At 29.5% G+C, this 24,632-nt stretch overlaps 1 protein-coding gene across 3 annotated transcripts in view; it reads right to left on the bottom strand.

Annotated features, from left to right (window-relative positions):
* Dhc36C (Dynein heavy chain at 36C) overlaps positions 1 to 24,632 on the bottom strand; it is a 338,056-nt gene that overhangs the window by 299,142 nt on the left and 14,282 nt on the right. For all 3 annotated transcript variants that reach the window (XM_085817779.1, XM_085817780.1, XM_085817781.1), the window contains exons 3-5: positions 16,941 to 17,055; positions 8,712 to 8,781; positions 4,291 to 4,395 (exon numbers count right to left, since the gene is read on the bottom strand). In XM_085817779.1, the coding sequence (XP_085673905.1) occupies positions 4,291 to 4,395; positions 8,712 to 8,781; positions 16,941 to 17,055 (290 nt within the window). The remainder of the gene's footprint in view (positions 1 to 4,290; positions 4,396 to 8,711; positions 8,782 to 16,940; positions 17,056 to 24,632) is intronic.

The following is a 24,632-nucleotide window of genomic DNA, read 5'->3' as shown; positions in this document are numbered from 1 at the left end:
TACTTCGATATCCTTCTCGAGATCGTTTTACTTGAGATTGTGTCAAAACCGCATTTATCCTTTCTAAATTTAAGAACTGTTTATCTTTGAACAACTGAGCAGTTTTGTTACCCAATATATATCTGACAGGACCATTTATAACAACAGCTGCCTTTGTTTTTATATGACCAAGTTCACTATTAATTTCAACTTCAGCTAACGGTAGACACACTAAATGGTCAATTAAGAGATATTGTACCCAGACATGTTTTCCAATCATTTTTGCTTTATCTACGTATTTTTGAGAAATAACATCTACTGTGGCTCCTGTGTCTTGAAGAATAGGCATTTCATACCCATTAACTAAACCATTAATTGTATACGTCTTTAATAAATCATCATTCGAAAATATGCAATTTATCTTTTCTTTTGGTTTTAAGCGAGGGCACTGAGGCTTAAAATGTACGTATGACCCACACTCGGAACAACGTGGTCGATATCTTTTGTCATATAAATTTTCTTGGTTTTTGTTTTGGAACTGATTCCTTTGCTGATGATCTTTCTTGTATTTTGAATCATCCCATCTATCAGAATGCTTAAAATGAGGCGGATGCTCTATTTTTTTCACAAAATTATCGGAACGAGGTTTAAATGATCCTTTGTTAAATCTCTCAGTTTGACTGGCAGAAAATTTCGGTTTTATTGTTTTTCTGACATCTTTAAAATTTTCAATTTTCTTAACCATCTCAGTAGGTGAAATTATGGTTGTCCATTGATCCATAAAATGTTCTTTGAAATCAGGAGAAGTACGCTTTTTATTTGGTCAACCAGCATGAGATCTTTTAGCTGTTCAAAAGTTTTAATGTTTAATCCGTTAAGCCATCCTTCTAAATAATTCTTTAATTCATAGTAGGAATCATACCAAGTACTTTCAGTAGATTTTTGGTGTTTATTAAATAGTTGTCGAAATTTTTCCGCACTTAATTTAAATCGTTGTAACAGTAAAGTTTTTACATATTCATACTTTTTCGCGTCCTCTTCTGGTTCTCTAGCAATAAGCTGAACAATGTCGGGAGGCAGCAATGAAATAAGTTGAGTCACTTGATTTTCAGCAGGTATATTCATTATTTTAGCTTCATGCTCAAATAACACCAGAAATAAACTTATTTCATCTTCTTTAGGGTTGAAATGTGGCATGACATCGTGAATTCTGACTTTTAAAGGCTGCTCAGCTAACTGCGTAGTTTCTACCGGCTGTGCTGTTGCAGCCATTGCTTCCAACTAAAGTTTCTGTAGCTCAAAGGCTCTAATTCGCTCTTCTCTTTCACACTCTTCTTTTCTTTCTCTTTCTTCTCTCTCGCGTTCCCTTTCTCTTTCTTCCCTTTCGCATTCTTCTTTTCTTTCTCTTTCTTCTCTTTTGCGTTATTTTTCTCTTCCTCTTTCTTCTCTTTTGCTTTATTTTTCTCTTCCTCTTTCTTCTCTTTCATGTTCCTTTTCTCTTTCTCTTTCTTCTCTAATTGCAGCCAGTAGTTCTTGAGTAAACTCCTCATCATAATCGGGACTTTCAGTAATCAGTTTATGCAACTGAGCAATCTTAAATTCAGGTTTCACGGTTAAACCTAACTCTTCTGCTAGTACTTTTAAATCCTGTTTTTTACTCCTAGCTAAGAATGACATGTTGACACAAGTTACCTTTATGAGGCTTCCATTTGAAATTGAATCTAAAAGATCATACTTGTACTAAAAATGTATAATTTCTGGCGAGACTTAATTTCTCAAATACGAAATTCACACTAACCAATTGGAGAGAATTATTTAAACAACTTTGCCAGGTTGGCAAAAAATACTATAATACTACGTCGGGTTGACGTTTTAACTCACTATTCACAAGCCTCGTTAGCTGTAACTATATAAACACCTTTGCCAGTTAGGCAATACAATGGAATTTTACCCACATCAGTTTGACGACTTTACTATCTTTATTTACTCCATGCCTGGTTGGCGATAACAAAAACAATTTTTGCCAGTTTGGCAATACAACTTTTAGAATATACAATCTGTAATACATCAGGATGACGTTACTAACTACCACATGCCTGGATGGCGAGAACTGAGAAAACATCTTTGCCAATTCAGCAGTATAATCAAATCACACTACGTCAGTTTGACGTTATTACTTTTTTTCACGCGCTTGCTTGGCAACAAATTCAAAAACTCAGCTAGCAGTTCTTTTTTTTTTTTATAAATGCCGGGATGGCTTACACATATCATTTATCAACATAAAAATTCAATACAAATAAAAGTAAAGCATAAATAATAATTTTAAAATACTTCTTTACCACAAATATCAATTATAAATTTAAGCTGAATAATTTTGGGGTCAGTTATTTTAAACAAAATCTTACACGATAAACTATAATTCTGAAACAAAGTATTAAAATTCAATAAAATCTTTTTTAAGAAAACCAAAAGTTAATCTTATCTTCAGACATCAGCAATATCCTATTTTTGACAGTTTTTGCTTGGACGCAAGTTATAGAAGCACAGAAGATGACCTTTGAATGATCCGCTTCAAATCTGGCTTTAAAACGGCAGACTTCTTACATCCATTTCTCCTTGAAATAAACAAACTTGGTAATTGGTATTAGCAAACTTGATCTAAAAAATTCAGTAAATTTCTGGGGTTAGGAGACCAGCACCATCGAAATTGATAATTGCACTCCTAATTTCCAGTATCTCGGTGGGACCTCCAATTAATTAAGACTGTAATGTATTTTGCAATAATTTACAAACAGACAATCTTCTTAGTAGAACATAAATTTTATTTCTAGTTCACAGTGATAGACAAATTTTATACAATTCTTAAGTGGCAAAATTTTTAATACTACTCCTAGCTGGCAAAATCTTCAGAATCCTAATCTTTTTAAAACAATATCTCACGTTACCGAGTAACGGTTTAATACAAATATGGCGTTGCCACTTCAACAACAATTACATTTATTTATTAAATAACAAGATATTACAGTACACATTGAGCTGTTTTCACTTAAAACGTAAAAGAAAATTGACAAAAATTCAATTGTTTTTACCCTTGTAAAAAGCGGCAAACAAATAAGTGAGTGATTCTGCACTTTACTGAGAATATTTTCAAAGAAAATGCATCATTCATTATAGAAAATTACATTTGAACAACCAACAAGATGAAATTATGCTTTAGCTGTAGCGAAATAGCGATGCAGGCATCCATTCAGTTATGTTTAGCAATTTTTATATAAATTATAATAATGATCTGAAATAGTTATTTACTCTTATGTTTTTATTCAGTCATGTTTAGCCTTTTTCATATAAATTATAATAATAAAAAAGTATTATATGAAATTAACCTTTCATCTAAATTAAAACATCAATTTTAGATAGTTATTTACTATTATACTTCCTTTCTTGCCGCTAATATTAGGGTTGTCACAGTTATTTTTGGCAGCATTGGCATCAACGATAGTTTGGCGATTTCTTACGGCCCTCGAAACCGAATAGTACCAAAAATGCTTATCATCAAAGGATGCCACTCAACTGCATAGGAAAAGCAATAACTTCTTTGAGATGGTAACTCTGATGACTAATAAATCTGATATTTTAATCCTCAGAGCGCTACCGATTTGGCCTTGAAATTTCAGTTTCCCAAAATGTTATAAATAAGTTATATTTTCTTGATTATAATTCCAAAACGAACCTCTTGCATTGTACACTAATTCCTTTTCTTCCAATATACATCCAACCTAAAATTAATCAGGATCTGGCAGAAATTTTCACGTGTAACAAATGTTACAAACATCTTTTGATATGGAACTTTATGTCCATAACACTTGGAAAGTTAAATTCAAGATTTAATAAAATTTACATTTTTTATTATTTTTTTATATAGGATTAATATATTTTGGAGTGTTAACTTTAGAGTACATATTCGAAAATTTATCAATATCAGCAAATTTTGGTGAATAGAACTTCGAAACATACTAACTCTGAAGCGATAATCTCACTAGTTGATATAAAATGCAAAAAATATATAACACCTATGCATAAAGCTTAAATTTCTTAAAATATAAGACATAATAAGACAATAAAATATTTTATTTAATAATATTAAGAGAAATGCACTTTAAGAAACTATATGAATATAAAACTATATTAAAATAGTTTTATAAATAATATAAATTTTATAGTCATGTAACAACATTTAACTATATGAATATAATATTTTGAAACTAAAAAGTCATGGATATTCTATCACTAAAAAATAATAATGAAACTAACCTTCAGTTTATCAGGTACTTGACTTAATATTCTTTCAATGTGGTAGTCAGTTAATGTTGCAACAGACTCCAGTGGAATCAACTTGCGGAGATAATATTCATATTTCTAATATAAATCAAATGTCTTATGAAAAAGAATTAACATAATTTATCAAAAAATTGAGAAATCTTAAAACAAAACTACGGACCACTCTAAATAATAAAATTAAGAACATAAAGCCAATTCCAGATTTTGATAATTTTGCAGCATCTTAATTTTTCTTTTAAAATTTCAGTATTTATAGAGTTTAAAGAGTTTTTGAAATCAGTGACATATTCTTAAAACAAGTTTAAACACTTTTATTCATTAGGTAGGATTTTTCTTTTTTAACAGGAGCAGAAATCAAAATGCAGATGAGGATTCTAATTAATGGGATCCAGACAATTGATTTCTCTTTATTTTGAATTTCTTCCTCCCCCCTTTTTTTAAATTCTTGTGTTAGTTCAGATACTTTCAAAACACTTCATTTCAATGCACAAAAGTAATTGCTCTTTTTATTCATTTATGATACAACAATGAGATGAGATAATGAAATTTACATAAAGAGAAAAAATATCTTTCCTGGTACATTTTTGGAAGATCATTATATTTCAGGCTATCACACACTAATTTGTAATATGTCTCTCCCTTAGCCTTTTTCAATAACCATGAAATAGATGGTTATTTATGACTCAATATTGTGAATAGATAAAAGTATAATTGAAATTGGGAATGGAAATGTAGTATGTAGAGAAAATATTCAAAGCAATTGTGATGAAATGTTTTTCTATGATTTAAATTTTTTTTCAATTTCAGGATGACACTCCAACATTAACAAATAAAATAATATTTGCAAAATCATATGAAGCAATGCATATTTGTAATTTTTTAGACAGCTTATCAGATAATAATCCAAAATCCACTGAAGAACATCAAACTAAATTTGATATAAAAAATTTTTGAAGCTTTTACCAATTTAAATGAAACATTGGTAAAACGTTTTTGACAGAAAAAAAATCAATATAAAATAAATTCAACATTATCACAAAAATTTTGAAAAATGCTACTTATAATTTCACAAATTAATGACTGTTTTTGATGAAAAGCTACTTCATCAGCAAACCGTATTTCTGAACATTTTAAATAAATTAAATATTTTTTTTAATATTTAATGCACACTGATTAAAAAAACGTGTGATGGTACATTTCTATCAATTAAATATTTATTTTTTAATATTTAATAACTTATATTAAATTAAACAGTAATAATTAAGTATTTAAAAATACTTAATTATTACTGTTAAAAATACTTATAAATTTTTTAGTATTTAGTTTTTAATTTATTTTATTACTTTAATAATTTTCAGTCAAAAAAGTTGAGGGTACAGTTCTATATCTCACATTCTACTCTGCCAGTTCAAGAAATTCAACTTGTGTTTCCTATGTTGCGAAAACACAACTTAAAATATGTATTACATTTATATAGTACTTAAGTATCATCACAAGCACATTAACAGAAGTCAAAAATTTTCAGAATGTGACACACTGTGGCAACCATGCACGTAATAATTCTTCAGTAATAATACATAAGCACGTAATAATTCTGTAGTAAGTCATATGCATTCTTCTTAGTTATGTTTTACGTTCTTATTTAATAATTATAATCTCAGATTTAAATTGCTAAAATGTGTTTTCTTTTCACGTATTCCGACATTCGATCAATATCGTTAGTTTGGGAATTTTCTGGGGGGGGGGGACTTTGCAGAAACCACCAACTTGCAGCCAGTAAGTATTTTTTTCTTTTACCATGTAAAACAATTGTCAGATTGTGATAATGTGGTTACGTTAATATGCAAGTAGCAGTTATATATGCCGTCATTCTAATGTATATATATTTTGACACAAAAAAGGAATTTTTTCTGAAATCGCACCAATTTTTTTCCCCATATTCTGATTCTACGACTCAAATTATGCCTAAAAAGAAGTTTTGTCAAATTTGGTGAGATGCTTACCTAGAAGTTCAAAAATATCATTTGGCACACTTTTTTGACCACCTAGAGTAACTGGTGAACTTCTGAGTTTATGATAATCCATTCAATTTATTCCATTCATTCTGCACGTTCAAAATAAAAGCTTCAGTTCTTCTGTTTTGGAAATATTTTTTGTTTTTTTAACCACAATTCTGCTATTTTTAGATAATTTTCCTTTTCTTCTTTACAATTATTTGAATAGCATGGTTGAATTTTTTTTTCAAATAATTATTTAAAAAATTTCTATTTATTCATTAAATCTTAAGCATATTTATTCAAATAGATGTTTTTTTTAAATTTAAATTAAATTTAATTTATTTGAATTGTTTTTCTTTTTCAAAGAATACTTCATAGCCCAGTATTCATTACTATGGTCTCTGTAAATGGCATACTGCATTGGAAGAGAAAATACCACAAAACAGTAGTCTCAAACTGGTGGCCTGTGGCAGCAAAGCAATTTTCTGAAACAGACAGATTTCTGGCATTACATGCATGCTATATGGTTCATTTCCTGCTAAATGGTTATAGTTATTTAACTTTGTAGTCTCTCGCTGCCGACACTTTAATTCTGATGTGCCGGTAGAATTATTCAGGTAAAATATATTTAATTCTGTAGCTTCTGGTATAGTATTTAATTGTGTAGTCTTCAACCATTGCTCAACATTTAAGTTAAATTTGACTGTTCTATTTCTGTGCATCCCCACAAGTTGTAAATATTGTACCACAAGAATATACACTTATGTTCCAATTTCTGTTTAATTAAACAGGAGATTTTAACCTTCTCAAGACTTTGTCAATGAAAAGAGATGGCAATAACTTGTTTCACATCAATCATGGGTTACATGACTTAAGTAGCATTAACAGAACAAGTGAATCCCCATAAAAAATAAAATGCACATTTTTCACAAAATCCTGATCTAATATTTTAGTGCTTGGCTTCAGACATTATCAGTTTGTAAATATTAACTACATAACAAAAGAAAATTCCTATTCAAACATTTAAATCGCAGGTTTTAATTATTAAATAAGGATTATATGATACATTTAAAAACATTAACAAACATTTTTAATCATGTTTGAATATTTTAGCCCTGTTCTTCTCACCATGTGTACAGTGATTAGTTTTACGGGAATGGCTGCCTAAAGAATGTTTATGTGCATGGTTCCTAGAGTTTGTCAGATTCTGAAAATTTGGGGACTTTTACGAAGATGAGTGCAATAATATGGAAGCACCAAAAATAAATAAATAAATAAATAAATAAATAACTGCTTTTGAATGTAAGAAGATTATTCATTCTGATGAGCTGTAAGATTGCATTTAGTTCATTTAGATATACAATCTTATCATGATTTAAAAGCATAGGCCAATTACAATGAAAGATTAAATGTTTTGTTATAAAAAGACATCACTGTTAATCTGCAAACCAGATAAAAATACTAAACAATTTTTTAAAAGTTGCCAAAATAAGGCAAATCATATTAGAAATTCTGAAAATCATTTATTTAGATGAAAACGTTTTCCTCTATGTGATGGTATAAAGGTCAAAATTTTGTGATGATTAGTTCAGTTATTAAACAAGAGTTTCACAATAAAAACATTTGTGATGAACTTTACAAAATATCATGTAAGATATTGCATTGTCATCACAGATATGAATGTGGGAAAAATTTCAAGAAAATCGAGTTGATAGAAAGGAGTTAAAATTAATATAAAGATTTGACCTAATATATAAACCAAGTTAAATAAAATAGTCGTAATGATAATAATAATAAGGTTTGATTTAAATGCTGATGACTATCTTTTAACAGAAAAATTACCTTGAATAAAAAATTTGTATTGCCACATACTTCCTCTATTAAACCTTATTTTCATGACATAAAGAAATATGCTTTTTATCTACTAGCCAAATGCAGATAATAAATTTAGTTTATGCATTTGCCATATGAAAGAAAGTTCAAAAGTCACTAACTCTCTCAAAACATAAACAATAATTTAAGTTTATTATAAAATTTGACCATGAACTTCACATAAAACCACAATAAATTTAAGTTCTGAGTTTGGATATTAAGGACTAAATCCTAAAGAAGGAGCTGTAAATTTTTCTTATATATATATATAAGAAATATTGATTATATTATCTAATAATATAAATTTAGTAGAAGTGTCAAAAAGAGGGACTCCATATGTAGGAAGTTTAATTCCGAAAATTGTGTTTTAAAGTAACTTGAATGTTGAATAAACTACGAAATTTTTTTTTGTTAAATATTGAATAAATTATGAAAAAAAAAATGTTTTTGAACCAAGTGAATTTTAGATCATTCAACATATATATATGATATACCTAATTTATTAAATATGTTAAAATACTTTACCAGCCACTGTATTTCTTGATTAGTTAATCTCTTTGGTGAAAAACCTGAAACATGTTTCACTTCTTCAGATCTATAAAAAAATGCATGTTTACCACCTTTATTTTTAATGAATGCACTGGAAACTAATATTAAAAAATTACTGTATATTAATACACATTTTCAGTTATCGATTTGTTTCCTGATTGTCATAGTTATTGCAAACTAGAGATCCAAAAGAAATTAGATCTAAAAATAAAACAAGACTTTTAAAAAAAAAAAAAAATATGCAGAAAATATAGTTTTCTTAAAATTTCAAACAGTTTTTTAAATTCATGTATAATTTTCTAAGATGATACTTTCTTAACAAAACTAAAAAAAAAAAAAATAAAACATCTGATTCTCAAAAAACCGAAGGCTGTGCATTTTACTTTACAGTTTAATTTTTGAAAATAAATAATTAAATCTCAATGCACAAGTATTGATAATTTTATGTCTCATATCTCACTTGTTTTTGAAATTTTGCCTCAAACACACTAAAAAAATACAGTTTTTAAATTATACTACATCTGCTTCACGGTTTGAAGTTTTACATTCTAATTTTGAAGTTAATGTTTATTCAATTTTATAAATTCCAAAATATTTTCTTTGTTCACAAATGAAAAACTTCCAAATCTCATAACTTTTTAAAAATGAAACACAGTCAAACATTCATTAATTTTAATGAATGTTAATGAATGTTTGATTTTAATGAAATGTTTAATGAATGTTAGGAATTTAGAAGCATCAAATAGATGATTTCAGTATTTCTTTAAAGAAGAAATTTATGGGATCTTCTTCATAAAGATCTATTTTTGCATTTGGCAAGACAGTTTAAAAAACTCATTTCCTGATAAAGTTTTAACAAAACATGTGACAATCTCATGATATTGAATTCCCTTGGTCTCTCTCTTTTCCCTACCCATAATTTAACTATTTTAGTGATGTAGTTTTCAAACTTTATTCACTATCTTTAAAAAAAAAAAAAAATTCCTTTACTTAACTTTAGTTATTTAGCTACTGCAGCAGTAAATTTAGAAAAAGTACTAAGCATATATGAATATTACATGCATTTTATGTGGAAAATGAGAAAAAAAAATATTATTTCATTACATTTTTTGGTAATTTCTGATTATCTACATCACTACTAAATATGAAAACTGTGATGCTAATTTTTCACAGCATTTGGAATCTTGCTATCGATTTATTTTTTGCTAGTGGCATTTTCAAAATGGCAAAAAGAGCTTTACAGATAAAACAAAAGTGCACCTAGAATCTGTTTTTTTTTTTTTTTTTTTTTTTTTTTTCAGACTACAGGTTGCTGCAAACTAAGTAACTGGCACTCATGGTTAAAAAATAAATAATAATGCTAATTAACCTCTGAGATTTACATATCTTTATAATTAGTAGTTAAAAAACACTAGAAATGTACGGGCACCCATACAGACAAATTGATGAATGACTGTGCTTTGCTGTCCTCAAAGTGTCTTATTTACATCTAAGTAGAGTCTAATTGATAAAGACAGATTTACTTCATAACATTTTAGGTAATAGTGGCAATTAAAATTTAAAAAGCATTTATTTAATAAATGTTTAGATGCTTAGTTTTGTGGTTTCCATGGTATTAAAAAATTCTTTGAATTTTAATTTTAAATTACTTTTGAATTTTCAGGGAACCTAAAGCATGGAGCCCTAGTCTTCCACAGAATACAGTTTCGATCTAGCTAACACCTTAAGTAATCTAAGTTTCTTTAGAATGCAATGTTCACATTGTATTCTTAGTAAGAAATATTTTTTCAATATCTATGCCAGGAATTTTGAATTAGTATCAAATTATATTAGTGCTAATATCAGAATGGTCTGTTCTTTATTGTTTGAATTACAATGTTACTAATCAAATCATTTTAGATATAAGTTCTGCATTGTAAATTGACAGTTTAAGAAAATACAGTATAAAGTCTTTAATCCGGACTCGTTGTGATATCGGAGATTCCAGATTAGGGGTTTTTCCGGATTATAGATCATCAATTTAAATCCGGTAAGACGACATGCAGAAATTATAAAATTAAAAATATGAAACCGTAATTTATGAAATAAAGTGCAATTATGAACTAAAGAGTATCAAAATTTACAAAAAAAAAAAAAAAAAAAAAAAAAAAAGCTTAGTATTTATTTGTTTACTTTATTAAACATTTCTTTCAACGCGTGCATGTGTAAAGCATACATTATGCATAGTCGAAATTAGAAAATTGCAACCAGAAAACTATTTGATGTGTATTCGTGATATTTATAATGACGAGGAATTTGGTTTAAATCATATCAAAGACGGAGTACATCGAGATGAAATACTACATTTAGTAAGGAATTATAAGCCGAATAAAATAAAAACATCTGCCTAAAGATGAGGATAGTGCTGACAGATCAACTTCCAGTTCATTGTTTTTTGCAGTAGTGCGGCTATAAGAACTTTTTTGTGTTACTACGTTCTCTCCCTTTTTCTAAAAGTGGTTTGTCCCAAATCACATGGTCGAAAGCTTGCGGCGACAGCATATTTTGTAGGCAGGTGTGTTTAGTAACCGACGATAGAAAGAAATGGTGTCATTTGAGCAGAGAATAAATATCAAATTTTGTGTTTGCTTGGGAAAGAGTGCTACAGAGACTTCTGAAATTTCGAAGCATGTGTACAGAAGTGAAACATTGTTGAGAATGCAAGCTTTTGAGTGGCTACGTCATTTCAGAGGAGGCAGGGAAAGTGCTGAAGACGAGAAACGCCATGGCCGTCCCATGACTTTGCACACTGATGGAAACATCAAAAAAGTGTCTGTGGTGTTACGTGCGAACAGGCAGTAAACAATTTGCTAAATAGTAGAATCAGTTGGGATATCAGAGGCCAAATGTCAGCGGATACTGACTAAGGATCTTAAAATGCATAGGGGGTGTCAACACATGGTTCCCTGAATTTTAAGCGTAGACCAAAAGGGAATTCGAATGGATATGATGGGTGACTTAATCTAGGCTAAAGATCCTTCCCTACTTGGCAGAACTGTTACTGGAGACAAGAAATGGTGTTTTTTGTACAACCCGCAAATCAAGAGAGCATCAGTAACATGGAAATCACCACAATCGCCATAGAGGCCGAAATTCTGCCAAGATCGCTCTAAAGGAAAGGTCATGCTAAAGGTATTCTTTGATATCCAGGGCATTGTGCATCTGGAGAACAAAGAACTCTATGTGGAAATCCTGCATCATTTGCATGAGTCGATCCCGAAGAAGAGACCAAAAATGTGGGCTGAGCAGTCATGGGTGCTGTTGCATGACAACGCTTCTGCTCACCAATCCCTACTCATCAATGACTTTCTTGCGAAAATAAAAACAACTGTTTTGTCTCATCCTCCTTACTCACCTGATCTCGTACCCTGAGATTTCTTCCTATTTCCTGAACTGGCAAGACGCTTGCAAGGTTGTTGATTTCAATCTTCGGATGATGTTAAATGTGCATTGCAGGCTGAATTAAAGGACATGGCCAAAAATGAATTTCAGACATGCTTCAATGAACTTTATAGGCACAGGCAAAAGTGTGTTGTTGCACAAGGGTCTTATTTCGAAGGAAGATGTGTTCCTGCAGTTTAATTCATAATATTTTTACGTTATAGACTCAGTCCAGGAAACTGAATTTTACCTTGTGTTAGTAATAATAGCAGTATATATATGTATGTGTGTTTTAAAGTGGAAAAAAAAAAATATGACACATTTTTTTATCTCATTTTTATATGTATATGTGTTAGAAAAGTAACTGTTTTAAATAAAAATACCAATGACGAATCTGCATTTTGTATGTTCTTACACTTATTTCCCAATATCTACTTCTTTTACATACTAAGACACTTGTTTATATGAATTACATTTAATGCCAAGTAACACAGTATTTTAAATTTTGCAATTGAAAGTTTTTCTCTGATTATTTTTAGTCTTTCAAAATCTGAATGCTAAAAATTTTGGAAATGATTGGTTTTATTTATAAATAATAGTGATAAAAATCACATGATGTTCTAGTAAAAATTAATAAAGTTTACCAATGACTATAATTAGAATTAGAATGATCTACCGCAGTGATCACATGATTTTTATCAATTAACATAAGGATTTATTAATGTTGCTTTCCTGATTTGGATAGCATTTAATGATTGCAGTTAGCATCATTCTGTATTATTATGAGAAACTGAAGCAAATTTACTGAGATCATATTGTGAGATAATTAAGTTGAACTTTTTGACTAATTATTTATAAATCAAAGCACAAATTTTTAAAATTTATTATGGAAAGAATTTGACAGCTATCTGCTTTACATGAAATGCTTTCATGGAGGAGATTCAAATGAAAAGTATGCCATGTTTATGAAATACAAGGGGTAATAGAAATACCCATGAAACCAGTTTAACCCTCTTAAAATCTAACCCTAGATTGAAACTACCAAAGCTGTATGTTTCGGCCAGTTGAAATCAAATGCCGTAAAGAAGTTTCATTGAAGTTCCTGATTCAAGTTTAATATCAGGTTTATGTACATTAAATCATCCTAAAGTTTTTTTTTTATTTATTATTATTTAAAATTTTAATATGAATGTTTCGTTGAATAATAAAAACAGAAAGTATGTTGCTTCCTAGCAAGACAGCAATGTAATAGTCTCGGCTAGTGATTTGACCCGAGTTCAAATTTGGATGAATTGATTGGATACATAGGCATTTTATGACTTTTCTAATGTATGAATAAGAACAGCGGTTTCACTTCCTTTTGAAAATCATCTGTGAAGGCATTTCTCTCTTTCAGCAGATAGCTGTTGTGTGTTTCACCATATTTCATTTATGGTGATCATTAAATTTGCATTTTTTACTGTATTATTCAAAAAACTTTGGCAGAATTAAGAAAAACATGTTTGTATTACTCTCTTCTAAAATATAAACAAAATGTTCATTAATTTTTAATAACTCTAAAGTATTATTAATTAGGGGGAAAATGAAAGATTATGCTTATTACACTACATATTTCCTTTAGCATTTGTATTTTATTAACAAAATGATTATTTATAGCACTAGTAATTAAAACTGTGTGTTTTGAATCCATGTGATCTCAAGGGCTTTTGTTGAAGGATTGAGTATTTTGGAAACAAAGTGGCTTTGTTTTCAAGCTTTCATATCTGTCATTATCTTAAATCTCTTAAATATGGTCTGTCCATTAAATATGTCTCTTAAATATAGATAAATGTATAGATGACTAGATTGCATAATTATCAGGGGAGGGGAATCAATCTTTAAAAAACAGGAAGAAAAAAAGTTGAAGAATGAATATTTAAATTACTTGCTTTTGTTACATGTATTCATGAAAGGAAATAACTTCACTTTGAATGTGAAAGTTGCTATGTTTCATTATAAATTCACAAAATCACTTTCTGTGAATATCATAACTGTATCAGAGATTCTTTGAATACCAAACTTCCACCACCATTCAGTACTTCCAAGCAGCAGTATGTTTTTAAATGTCATCAGAATTCTACCAAAAATCTAAGTTCATGTTACAAGTGAGGATATTGAGTTTGCACTGTACATGTCAGGACACAAAAAATACACATTGGAGATTAGATAGCAAAATTTTCACTTTTTAAAAATAAATATAGAAATTTTCAAAGCATAGTCGCATTCCATACAATTTAAAAAAAAAACAATATGTATGTTAAAATTTACACATAAATCTAAATAAAACTGTTACTAATGTATCCATAATGTAGGCAACTCTAATATCAGCAACTAAATTTAATACAACTTCAATTTATTTCTAGCAGCTGCTAATTACAATCAAACAAGAAATTTGAAATCAGAAGAAAATGCGTAGTTTTCTGTCTGAAAATAAACTGCCATAAAAAGCTCAATTGTATGTATAAAGAAAGCAAGACAGTAACAAGTAATGCTAAGCTACATTTATAAATACACATATTAATTAAAAATGTGAAGTCCGAGAATTTTATTTTAATTCTATGCTTAAAAATTTGGAAACAAATGTTTGTAATTTATTCAGCTTCTTAGTCAGCATGACATCAGAAAGTAAAAAATGAAGGTTTAACAAGAAAGTAGAAGTTTCAAGAGTGAATGGGAAGAAAATTTTGCATTCATTGACAGAAAAGCCACTATGCCTTATATGCAATCTGGCCTCTATAAATAACCTACATTTTTATCCTCTTTTAGGAAAAAAGTTGGCAGGACCATCGAAGCCAATTTTTTTTTTAATATCCTAGAATATTGCTCGTATTAAACATCCATATGAAGAAGGAGAATTAATTAAGCAAATTCTGGAACAAGTAGTTAAACTTTTGGATCCAAACCATGCAGAACTGCACAGATCAATCCCATAAATTACAGATTCCTATCTCTTGTCATACAACAGAGCGTTATGTTACAGAAGTTAGTAAAGTTGTTACAGACAATCTCAAATGTTCCTCAGCTAGCAATTTTTGTTCATTATGTTTCATCACAAATGATTATGGAAGAAAAAAATGCCAGATTTAGTAGCACTTAAAGAATCAACTCACAATATCAATATAAAAAATTCACTTGACACGGTGTTGAATAATTTTGAGACGCCAGTTGTAAGTGTTACAACTGATAGAGGGCTTGCAATGGCTGGGAAAAATAAAGGTTTACCTGATTATTTAAAAAGTGACCTTAAACTTTTGCATTTTATATGTGAAGACACCTTCACATAGGCATAATTGATTAATGAACATCTCTTAGCAAAGGATTCATAATAAGATTAAAGTATTGTGAATTACATTCAAACAAATGCAAAAAATCACTGCAAAAATTTCTTGAAGATATGAACAATGCGGAGCTTTCAAACTATTTAACTTTGTACTGCATTGTAATGTGGATATCAACTTCTAATGTTTTAAATAGTGTCGTTGAAATTCTGTCACTGCATTTCTAAAGCAAAAGGAAAAGCTGTATTCACATATGAAAGATGACGACTGGCTACAAGATTTAATATTTGTAACTGAGAATTATAAGAAAAGAGGAAAATTATATGTGATCTCTCTCAGAATATATTCATCTTTCAGGCAACTTATTATTTTTCAGAATGATCTTAAAAATTATTCCTGCAACTATTTTTCTAATATAAAAAAGAGATCTTTTCACTTTAAAGGAGAAAAACTTAATGAATACCAAGAAAAGCTAGATGAAATTGTGGACAGATTTTAAAGCTCAGTTTGAAGAATTGAAAAATTTTTAAATGACAATTGCTCTTTTTGTCATCTCATTTGCTATTAATACTATTGAAGATGACTTTCAAATTTCTGAACTAACATTTGCCAGCAAGCAGCTGGGGAAATAGAATTGCCAGAAATTCAAGATCAGTCATTACAAAGGTATTGTAAATCTGCTTGTCTGACTGAATTTCAGAAACTCGAGGCAGAATCAAAGTATCCTTGCTTGAAAGCAGCTGCTTGCCGAATAATTTCAAGTTTGGGAATGAGAGATTTCTGCAAGTCATTTTATTTGACTATGAAGGTCATAAAATCAAATATCATGTGTAGTTGACACAACAGCACTTTATAGAGTTGATGTGTACTGCTTTAAGAAATTACACACCAAATTTCAAAGTTCTGGCAAAATGCACGCTAAGTCCAATAAATAATTAATATTTATTTATTACTGTTTGCTTTATTTATTTATGTATTTATTTTCTTTATAGTGATCCACAATATGCATTATGTAATATGTTTAAAATTTTTCAGTCATTTTTGGCATCTTGCAAATCTAGTTGTGGCTCTTGAATGTTTTCAAATTCTAGTATGCAGCTCTCATTGATGTAAAGTTTGGCCACCCCTAATTGATAACAAAACAATTTGATCTTGAGCTTAACTCATAATTTGTATAATTTAAATATTAACACATTATGTTATCTAATATTGAAATGCAGTGTTATATTATAGTGAAATTAAGTCACTTGATTATTATAATCATACTGAAGTCAAGTAATTTTTTATAACATCTATAAAGAAATGTTCTTAAGAATCATTAATATTTGAACAAAAAACAGTTTTAATTTTATTCTGTATGTCAGAAAGATAATGGTTAAGTAGAAGTATATAATTATACATTTAATCTTTGTTTCTATGTAACTATTATAACACACACAAGAACATGCTCAATCAGGGTTCCTTTTACCTGAAAACTTTCAATAATGCAGAACAAAATTTCTGTCGTTTATCTAGCATTGCCCAATATCCAGAGCAAAAAATAGGTTTTTTATTAGACACAGTTTTCCTTCCAGTTTTCAAACCTAAATAACAGAAAACAAAATTCTTTAAATTGAACAATGATAAACCACACATTGAGAAACTTTATTGCACTAAGTTCAAATGCTATAATCAGCTAAATTCAAAATCAGTAATTTTATAAGAAATTGTCTGGTTTTAACAAGACTGAACAAAAAGGTGAATTCTTTTAGCTTTTATAGAAATATGTAGAAAACAAATCTCTATATCTTAGGGTAAACTCCTTTGTGCAAGTAAAAGATTTTGTTGGTGAAATGGGAAAGCACTAGTTGGACTGCATTGGCAAAGGATAGCGATATTTATCTTGAAGAATAGACTGAATAAGAATCATTGATAAAATTTTTACAGAAATTCAATTCAAATAACGAGTTTGCTTTTTACACATTAACCTAGCAATATGAAATATTCCTGTACTTATAATATATGGAAACAACTCCTCTTTTTATGATCTATTAAAATTAAATCTATAAATTAAAATAAAGATATCAGCATATGTAAGATACTTAAAAATACATGAAAAAAAATCATAGTTTCCAATTTGCAACTAAACTGGAACAAAACAGAATTCTAATTTAACTTAATGCCTTATATGTTTTATGAAGGAATAAAAAATAAATTTCATGGAGGCTGTGAGACAGTAATTTAAATCTGAATTATGTAAAAGTGTTCAAAGAATATGATTAAATATATAAACAATGCAAATGATTTATAATAATTAATTTCTTACTGCCGCAAAATATAATTCATGTGCTAATAAACCTCATGTTTTCAGTACAATTAATTCATACCCAAAATAAAGCTATTCGAAATTTAGAGAAATTTTATAAATGCAGAATTTACTTTATAAAATTATAGAAATAGTATAGCTAAATAATACACACTGTTTAATATACATAAATATGAGCACTTTATTGAATCTAGTATAATGAATTTCATTCAGTCTTATGCAACCATCTCATATTACAAATTTTCATTTTAGAAAATTGCAAAATTATGAATTCACCTTCTAAAAGTAAAAATGATTTTTGGTACTATTCGGTTTCAAGGGCCGTAAAAAATCGCCAAACTATTGTTGATGCCAGAGCTGCCAAAAATAATTGTGGCAACCCTAATGCAAAAAATGAAGTATAATAGTAAATTACCATCTAAGATTGATGTTTTAAATTAAATAAAATGTTAATTTCATTTAATACTTTTTTATTATTATAATTTATATAAAAAGGTTAAACATGACTGAATGGAAGCATAAGAGTAAATAACTATTTCAGATAATTATTATAATTTATATAAAAATTGTTAAACATAACTGAATGGATGCCTGCATCGCTATTTCACTACTGAGTTATCACTAAAGCATAATTTCATCTCATTGGTTGTATAAACATAATTTTCTATAATGAATGATGCCTTTTCTTTGAAAAAATTCTCGGTAAAGTGCAGAATCGCCCGCTTATTTGGTTGCCGCTTTTTACAAGAGTAAAAACAATTGGAATTTTGTCAATTTTCTTTTACTTTTTAGGTGAAAATAGGTTGATGTGTACATAGATAAAGTCAAGGTTGTGCACAGTGCCATTTTTGTGCAATTCTGAGAATTTCTTTTTAAGTGAAAATAGGTCAATGTGTACATGGATACCGAGTATGTGCAATTCTTAAAAACGCATCAAGCAGTGTGTGATTCTGCACTTTACCCTAAATTCTATTGCAGACTTTTTATGATGGGCAACTCCCAAATTGTTAAATCCATAGGATGTCAAAAAAGGATTTAAAATTAAAAAAGGATTTAAAAATTAAACTAGTATTTCAATGGCGTCTTAAGAAATGTAGAACGCTAGATTTGGTGCGCTGTTAAATGGGCGTGTTTGCTAGATTTGGCATTTTTGCGCATAAATTTTCGCTGCAATTTTTTTGCGGTCTTCAAAATGGAATAGTACGTGATTTTTTAATGATATTTTGAAGATTAATTTTTTTATAGTCCAAAGGGCATTAGCCCAGAAGGGCTATTAATTTCATTTTGGCATTTTGTCTTGAAAACTTTAAATGCGGATTCACTTTTCAGTTTGTTGCCACCAAATGTATGTGTTATATTTAAAGAAATTAAATAATGAAAAATCTGCATAAATGTATGTATGTTTCTCGCATTGTGATAAATGATGGTATCTAGAGCCATGAAAATTTGAATAACATAATCTTCCACTGAATATGGGCTTCTGGAAGCCCTAATTTTGAATTTGAAATTTGTTTTATTATTGATATCATATTTTGTGTAACACTTCAATGTATTTTTGATTAAAAAACTCAATGATTTCAAAACAAGCAATGGCAAAACTGTACGGAAAAAAACAGTTTTTATCTCCAGCGCACAAGACTACGTATGGGAAACTCTAAAGATATGTTCATTTTAAAATATTATGGGACAGTGCTGTTGAATTGAAGTTTATGGTTTAAGTACAAAGAACATCATACAGGTCCCAGACCCATTTTGATGTTTAATAACTCATAAAATAATAAAGACAGATGAAAATTAATAACATAAATGGTTAGATAGACTCAAAAAGTTTCATGACCCTTGTCAATGAACTTCCACCTGTGCCCCCTTCGTCGCACGGAGAATATCAAGTCGATATTCAGTTTCACGCCAGGTACCGCCGAGCATGTTGGCATCCACAGAGGCTATTGCAGTTATAATTCTGGCTTTTAGGTCATCAATGTTTGAAACTCTCCTCCTGTAAACATTGTCCTTTACAAATACCCAAATGAAAAAGTCCAGCGGCGTTATATCAGGTAATCTGGGTGGCCAAGGAATTGAACTTCCTCGCCCAATCCATTCTTCCTGTAAAATGGTCATTCACAGAACTGCGAGCGATGGTATCCCAATGAGGTGGTGCACCATCTTGTTGCAAAAAGACATGTGGCTGAAGCTCTTCTAGTTGTAGAAATACGAAGTTTTCCAACATGTCTAAGTATACGACTGATGAGACCGTCTTTTCTGTAAAGAAGAAAGGCCCAATGACTCAGTCATGCATTAGTCCACACCACACATTAACCTTTGGGGAATCCCTTCGTGCCTCACGGTATTCATGGGGGTTTTCAGATCCCCATATACACACATTATGGTTATTAACAATGCCAGAAAGATGAAAGGATGCTTCATCGGAGAACATTATGCGCTTCAGAAATTTTGCATTTTCTATCCTCCTTAGCATATCTGTTGCAAAGGCCATCTTCCTAGGCCTATCATCCGGTTCCAAAACTTTAACAATTTGAACTTGCAGTCTTAATTTTTTCTTAATATCCTTGTACACAGTCAAAATAGGCATATCCAATTCTCTTGCCACCAATCTCACAGATCTTCTACAATTGTGAAAAATGTGTCTCTGACATGCTCAACATCAAAATGCTTGTGCAGAGACGTCCGGAACGTTTCTTATCCGTGATACTTCCAGTTTCTAGAAAATTGTTTTTCCACCACAAGATGCTGCTTTTTGATGGAGTTTTGGTAAATTCTTCTGCAATTTCTCTGTGGATTTCGTTTCTATGAACCAACATAAAATCTGTGATTTCTCTTGTAGTGTATGCATTCTCCTTAATATCCGGTCGAATAGAACACCACATACGTACTAGAACAAACACATCAAAAGCAAACATAACATTGCAATAGTTGCCAAAAACAAAAGAGAGAAAAATGCAATTAATAAGCAGACAATATTTAGAAATGTACAGATATTTAGACTGAAAAATGAAATTATCTGAAATTAACCACACGCGCAGATGATATTTGCAAAAGTAGATATTCAAACCTGAAAAGAAAAATATATAAGTTATTCCATCAACAAATGCCATAAGTTTGTTTATATCTTCATTATTTTATGAGTTATTAAACATCAAAATGGGTCCGGGACTTTATAAACACCCTGTATTTAATAAATAAAGGTAACACACAAAAGGTTAATAAAAGTTCCTTTGGGCATATATAAAATTTGAAAACTTTCAGACATTTTTTTTTTTTTTTAATCCGGAAATAACCCAATTTTTTTCAACGAATGTAAAGAATCAGCTAGCAGTGTTCTATCATCATTATTGCTATTAAGAGAATGAAATTCCTATTAATAGTTACACAATCAGATCTCTGCATAATGGCAATTTATTATATGAACTTCTGTATTTAGTGAAAACTTTGGTATATTCGCTAAATTATGAATATCTTTATACAGTGGTATAGCAGGAGATGAGCTATCCCTTCTGTGCAACACACTTCGTTTGAGAGTTGAATTTTTTCAGGGTTCGTGTTTTCACTTCTGCACATGGAAATTAAGTACTTTTAAGGACCATCAATGAAAAAAAATGAAGGACAAATTAAGGAGCTAAATAAAGTAAAGCATTTATCTACACCCAAACTTCACTTTCGTAATACCACTTTTTAATTTGTACGAATAAAATCTGTAAGCAGGATACATTATAATTAAACACACTCTGATGTTTAATTATAAAGCAAATTAAAGAATAAAATTAACTTCACAATTTTTTTTCACGTAATTAGCTTGAGATTATAAAATTTGTTGAAACATTTACATTTTACAATTATAACAGCTTCACAGATTTTAAAGAAGATAAGTGGCTTTTTATTTCTATTGTACTAACAGTTAGCTTTATACTAATTCTTTCTTTCATGCCTCATTTCATCACATATTTGCTCAGTCCAGAGGTATATGCAAATGTCAAGTGGCATAAGTTAAATTTTGAAGTAAAATAATAATTAGCATGAATCATAACAGAAACTTGGCTTTTGCCACTGCAGTTGCTCACTTAGAGGCAGAGAGCTGTTGATCATGACAGACGTGAATGTCTGACATAAGTACAGCTGGTAAGTACTGAAAGTTAATTGCATTTTGACTGAGTTAGAGTAATAGCTTAATGAGGATTTGCTGAAGTTATAATTTAGTTAATATACAATATTTAATATAAAGTTACAATTTAATACAAAGTAATACAATTTAATATAAAGTTGCAATAATCAGAGAGTACCAGAGATGATAGGTTGTTTTGTATTATTTTAAATCTTATTAGCTGTAAAAAAAAAAAAAATAGAAAGATAACTTACCTTAATAAGTAAAGATAACTTCTAAGGATGAGTAGTTAATTACAGATAATTAAATTATGTAGTTAGTCATAAGAGATTTAGATGGTTACAATTATAATTGTTTTTTTAAAATTTCTACAAAAATATCCATTAAGAATGCAATAAAAATGTTTTACAATGGTTGTAATTTATAACAATTCTAAAATGATATGAGTATAACTATACATTAAACCTATAAAAAATTTTGTTTAGCAAACAAGCAACAATATGTTTATGTGTCTTTTTAACTTCAAAATTTTCTGGATATTTTAGCTAATTTACATTGATTTCCTTCTGTCAATTCCTGTCTTAACTATTCTGGAAAATCTTAATATAATAACTTCAGATGTATTTCTTCAATGTACGCAATATATTCAAATAACTCTTAATATAATAACTTCAGATGTACTTCAGATGAAGTTATTATATTAATATTGTACAAATGTAAACTTTGAAATTTGACTTTGACAACTAATGCTCGACTGATCTGTTTTGGCCCCGATCTAGGGTTGTGGCCAGTAGATAATAGATGGCTTTACCTGAGTTACTTATTTCGTTTGCTGCCTTTAGGCTAACATAGGTTGGAAGTTGCTCAGTAGGTCAGTGTAGTGCATAATAAAATAGATTACAGAGCATGTACTTTTTTCCAAGGATTTGTCAATTTTAATAGAAAATGGATCACAGGTGAGGTAAATTCCACAAAAACTGGTTCCAAATGTCTTCCTTCAGAGAGACAAAGCCAGAGAGACACAAAGCAAGTTAAAATGTTAAATTAGGCAAACTGGTACAGATGGTACTTAAAATCTATACAAATATTTTGGCCTAATATTAAGCCAGATATTTTTTGCCCCTTAGAGATATGTAAAATATATTAAGATGATAAAAAATTGTTTTAAACAAGCAAACTGCACAAAATTATCAGATTTTTTTTTGGGGGGGTTAATAAATTAAAAATAATACTTTAGAATGGAATGGATGTATATATGTAACCATACATTTTCAATACTAAAAACTATTTTTTTCTATAGATAAAATTTATATTTATATATTTAGGACTGTAAATCATACATCATTATCTAAAATGTTCATCAAAATTTTAATTGACCATAATCTTCATTTAATGGCGATTTTTGTAAGATTCTGTGAGAAAATCCTTTTATTAAACTCAGCAATGGAATTAAACTATTTTAAGAAACTGGTCTGCTACCTAAATAATCAATAAAATTAGCTACTAAATATATATATATTGCCTAAATTAATACCATAATTAAGCTTTAATAAATGAACTAAAGGTACTTTTCCGTTTTGCCGGCACAGGTGATAAAGTCGCCAATAATGGTACAACTGATGCCAAACGGAATATCCTCCCTGGTAAACTTTTACTCCTTATTTTCAAAACAAGTCACAGCCATTTCTTATCAGATTAATTGTTTCTTTCAATATTGGATTACATTGAATTTTTACCAGATAGTTTATGCCCTAAGGCCATTCGCGGTAATTAAGTCAATTAGGATGTAATCCCACCGCTCACCCAAAGGCGAAAATACAGAAAAGGCAAAGCTAAGGGTTAAATTCATCAAATCTAACGAGAATGCTGTAGCAAAGTAAAACACTGTGGTTTTATATAATTTCTGAGTAAGCTATTTGTACGAATTGAAATAATTCTTGCATTTAGACTTGACTTCCAAATTAAAATTTAACTTGAAATTAATGTAGATACTGAGAGAATTAGAGTTTTTGCAGCATAGTTTACATGAGATGAGATTGCTTGGAGTCACGTTAATCGGGATGTTGTACCACGAAAGTATAGTAAATTCTTAAATTAATGATTTTTTACAAATTTATTGTCTTTATTTATTGTCTTTTTATAAAATTTAAACAATATTAAAATGTTTATGCCCTCAAAATAAAAAATTCTTAGAACCAACATTTGTGAACATTTTATATGTGTATGTTATGTGTTGTCGGCAATAAAGTCTGCTTGGCGAGATTTGCACCGGCGAAACGGAAAAGTACCAAACTAAAAATATTTTGGGAGTAGGTTGACTTAGCAATATTTTAGGAACAGAATTCTGCCAAACTGGCTAAATCCCACTGCTGCTCTACTTGCATCTCACTCCCACATTATGAATCAATATTAGCAGTGAATAAATTTGGCAAAGATAAGATATTTATATACTCCTTTTTAATTGCTTTTATGAGAAAAGCATTCGATAGCTAAGCATTCAAAAAAGGTCTTTTAAATTAAAGAGTAAATATTATTAATGCACCAATAGAAATTCAAAAAGTGGTCTTTTTCTCCCACCCGTTTTTTTATACTTTTATTTCAAGTCAAAATTGTAGTGAATGTATTCCATATCTGGGGGGGGGGGATCTTGACCATATTTACTTCTGTGTGCAGAGAAATAATTTAGTTTGACATGCTCGAGTTAAATAGTTGAGTGCAATAAAAGGTTAAGATAATTT

This window comes from Stegodyphus dumicola, chromosome 5 (genome assembly GCF_044657685.1).
Source record: "Stegodyphus dumicola isolate Sdum_Otavi_A_Nest chromosome 5, ASM4465768v1".
In the NCBI taxonomy this organism is placed as follows: domain Eukaryota; kingdom Metazoa; phylum Arthropoda; class Arachnida; order Araneae; family Eresidae; genus Stegodyphus; species Stegodyphus dumicola.
This window is presented reverse-complemented; position numbering and strand designations above follow the sequence as displayed.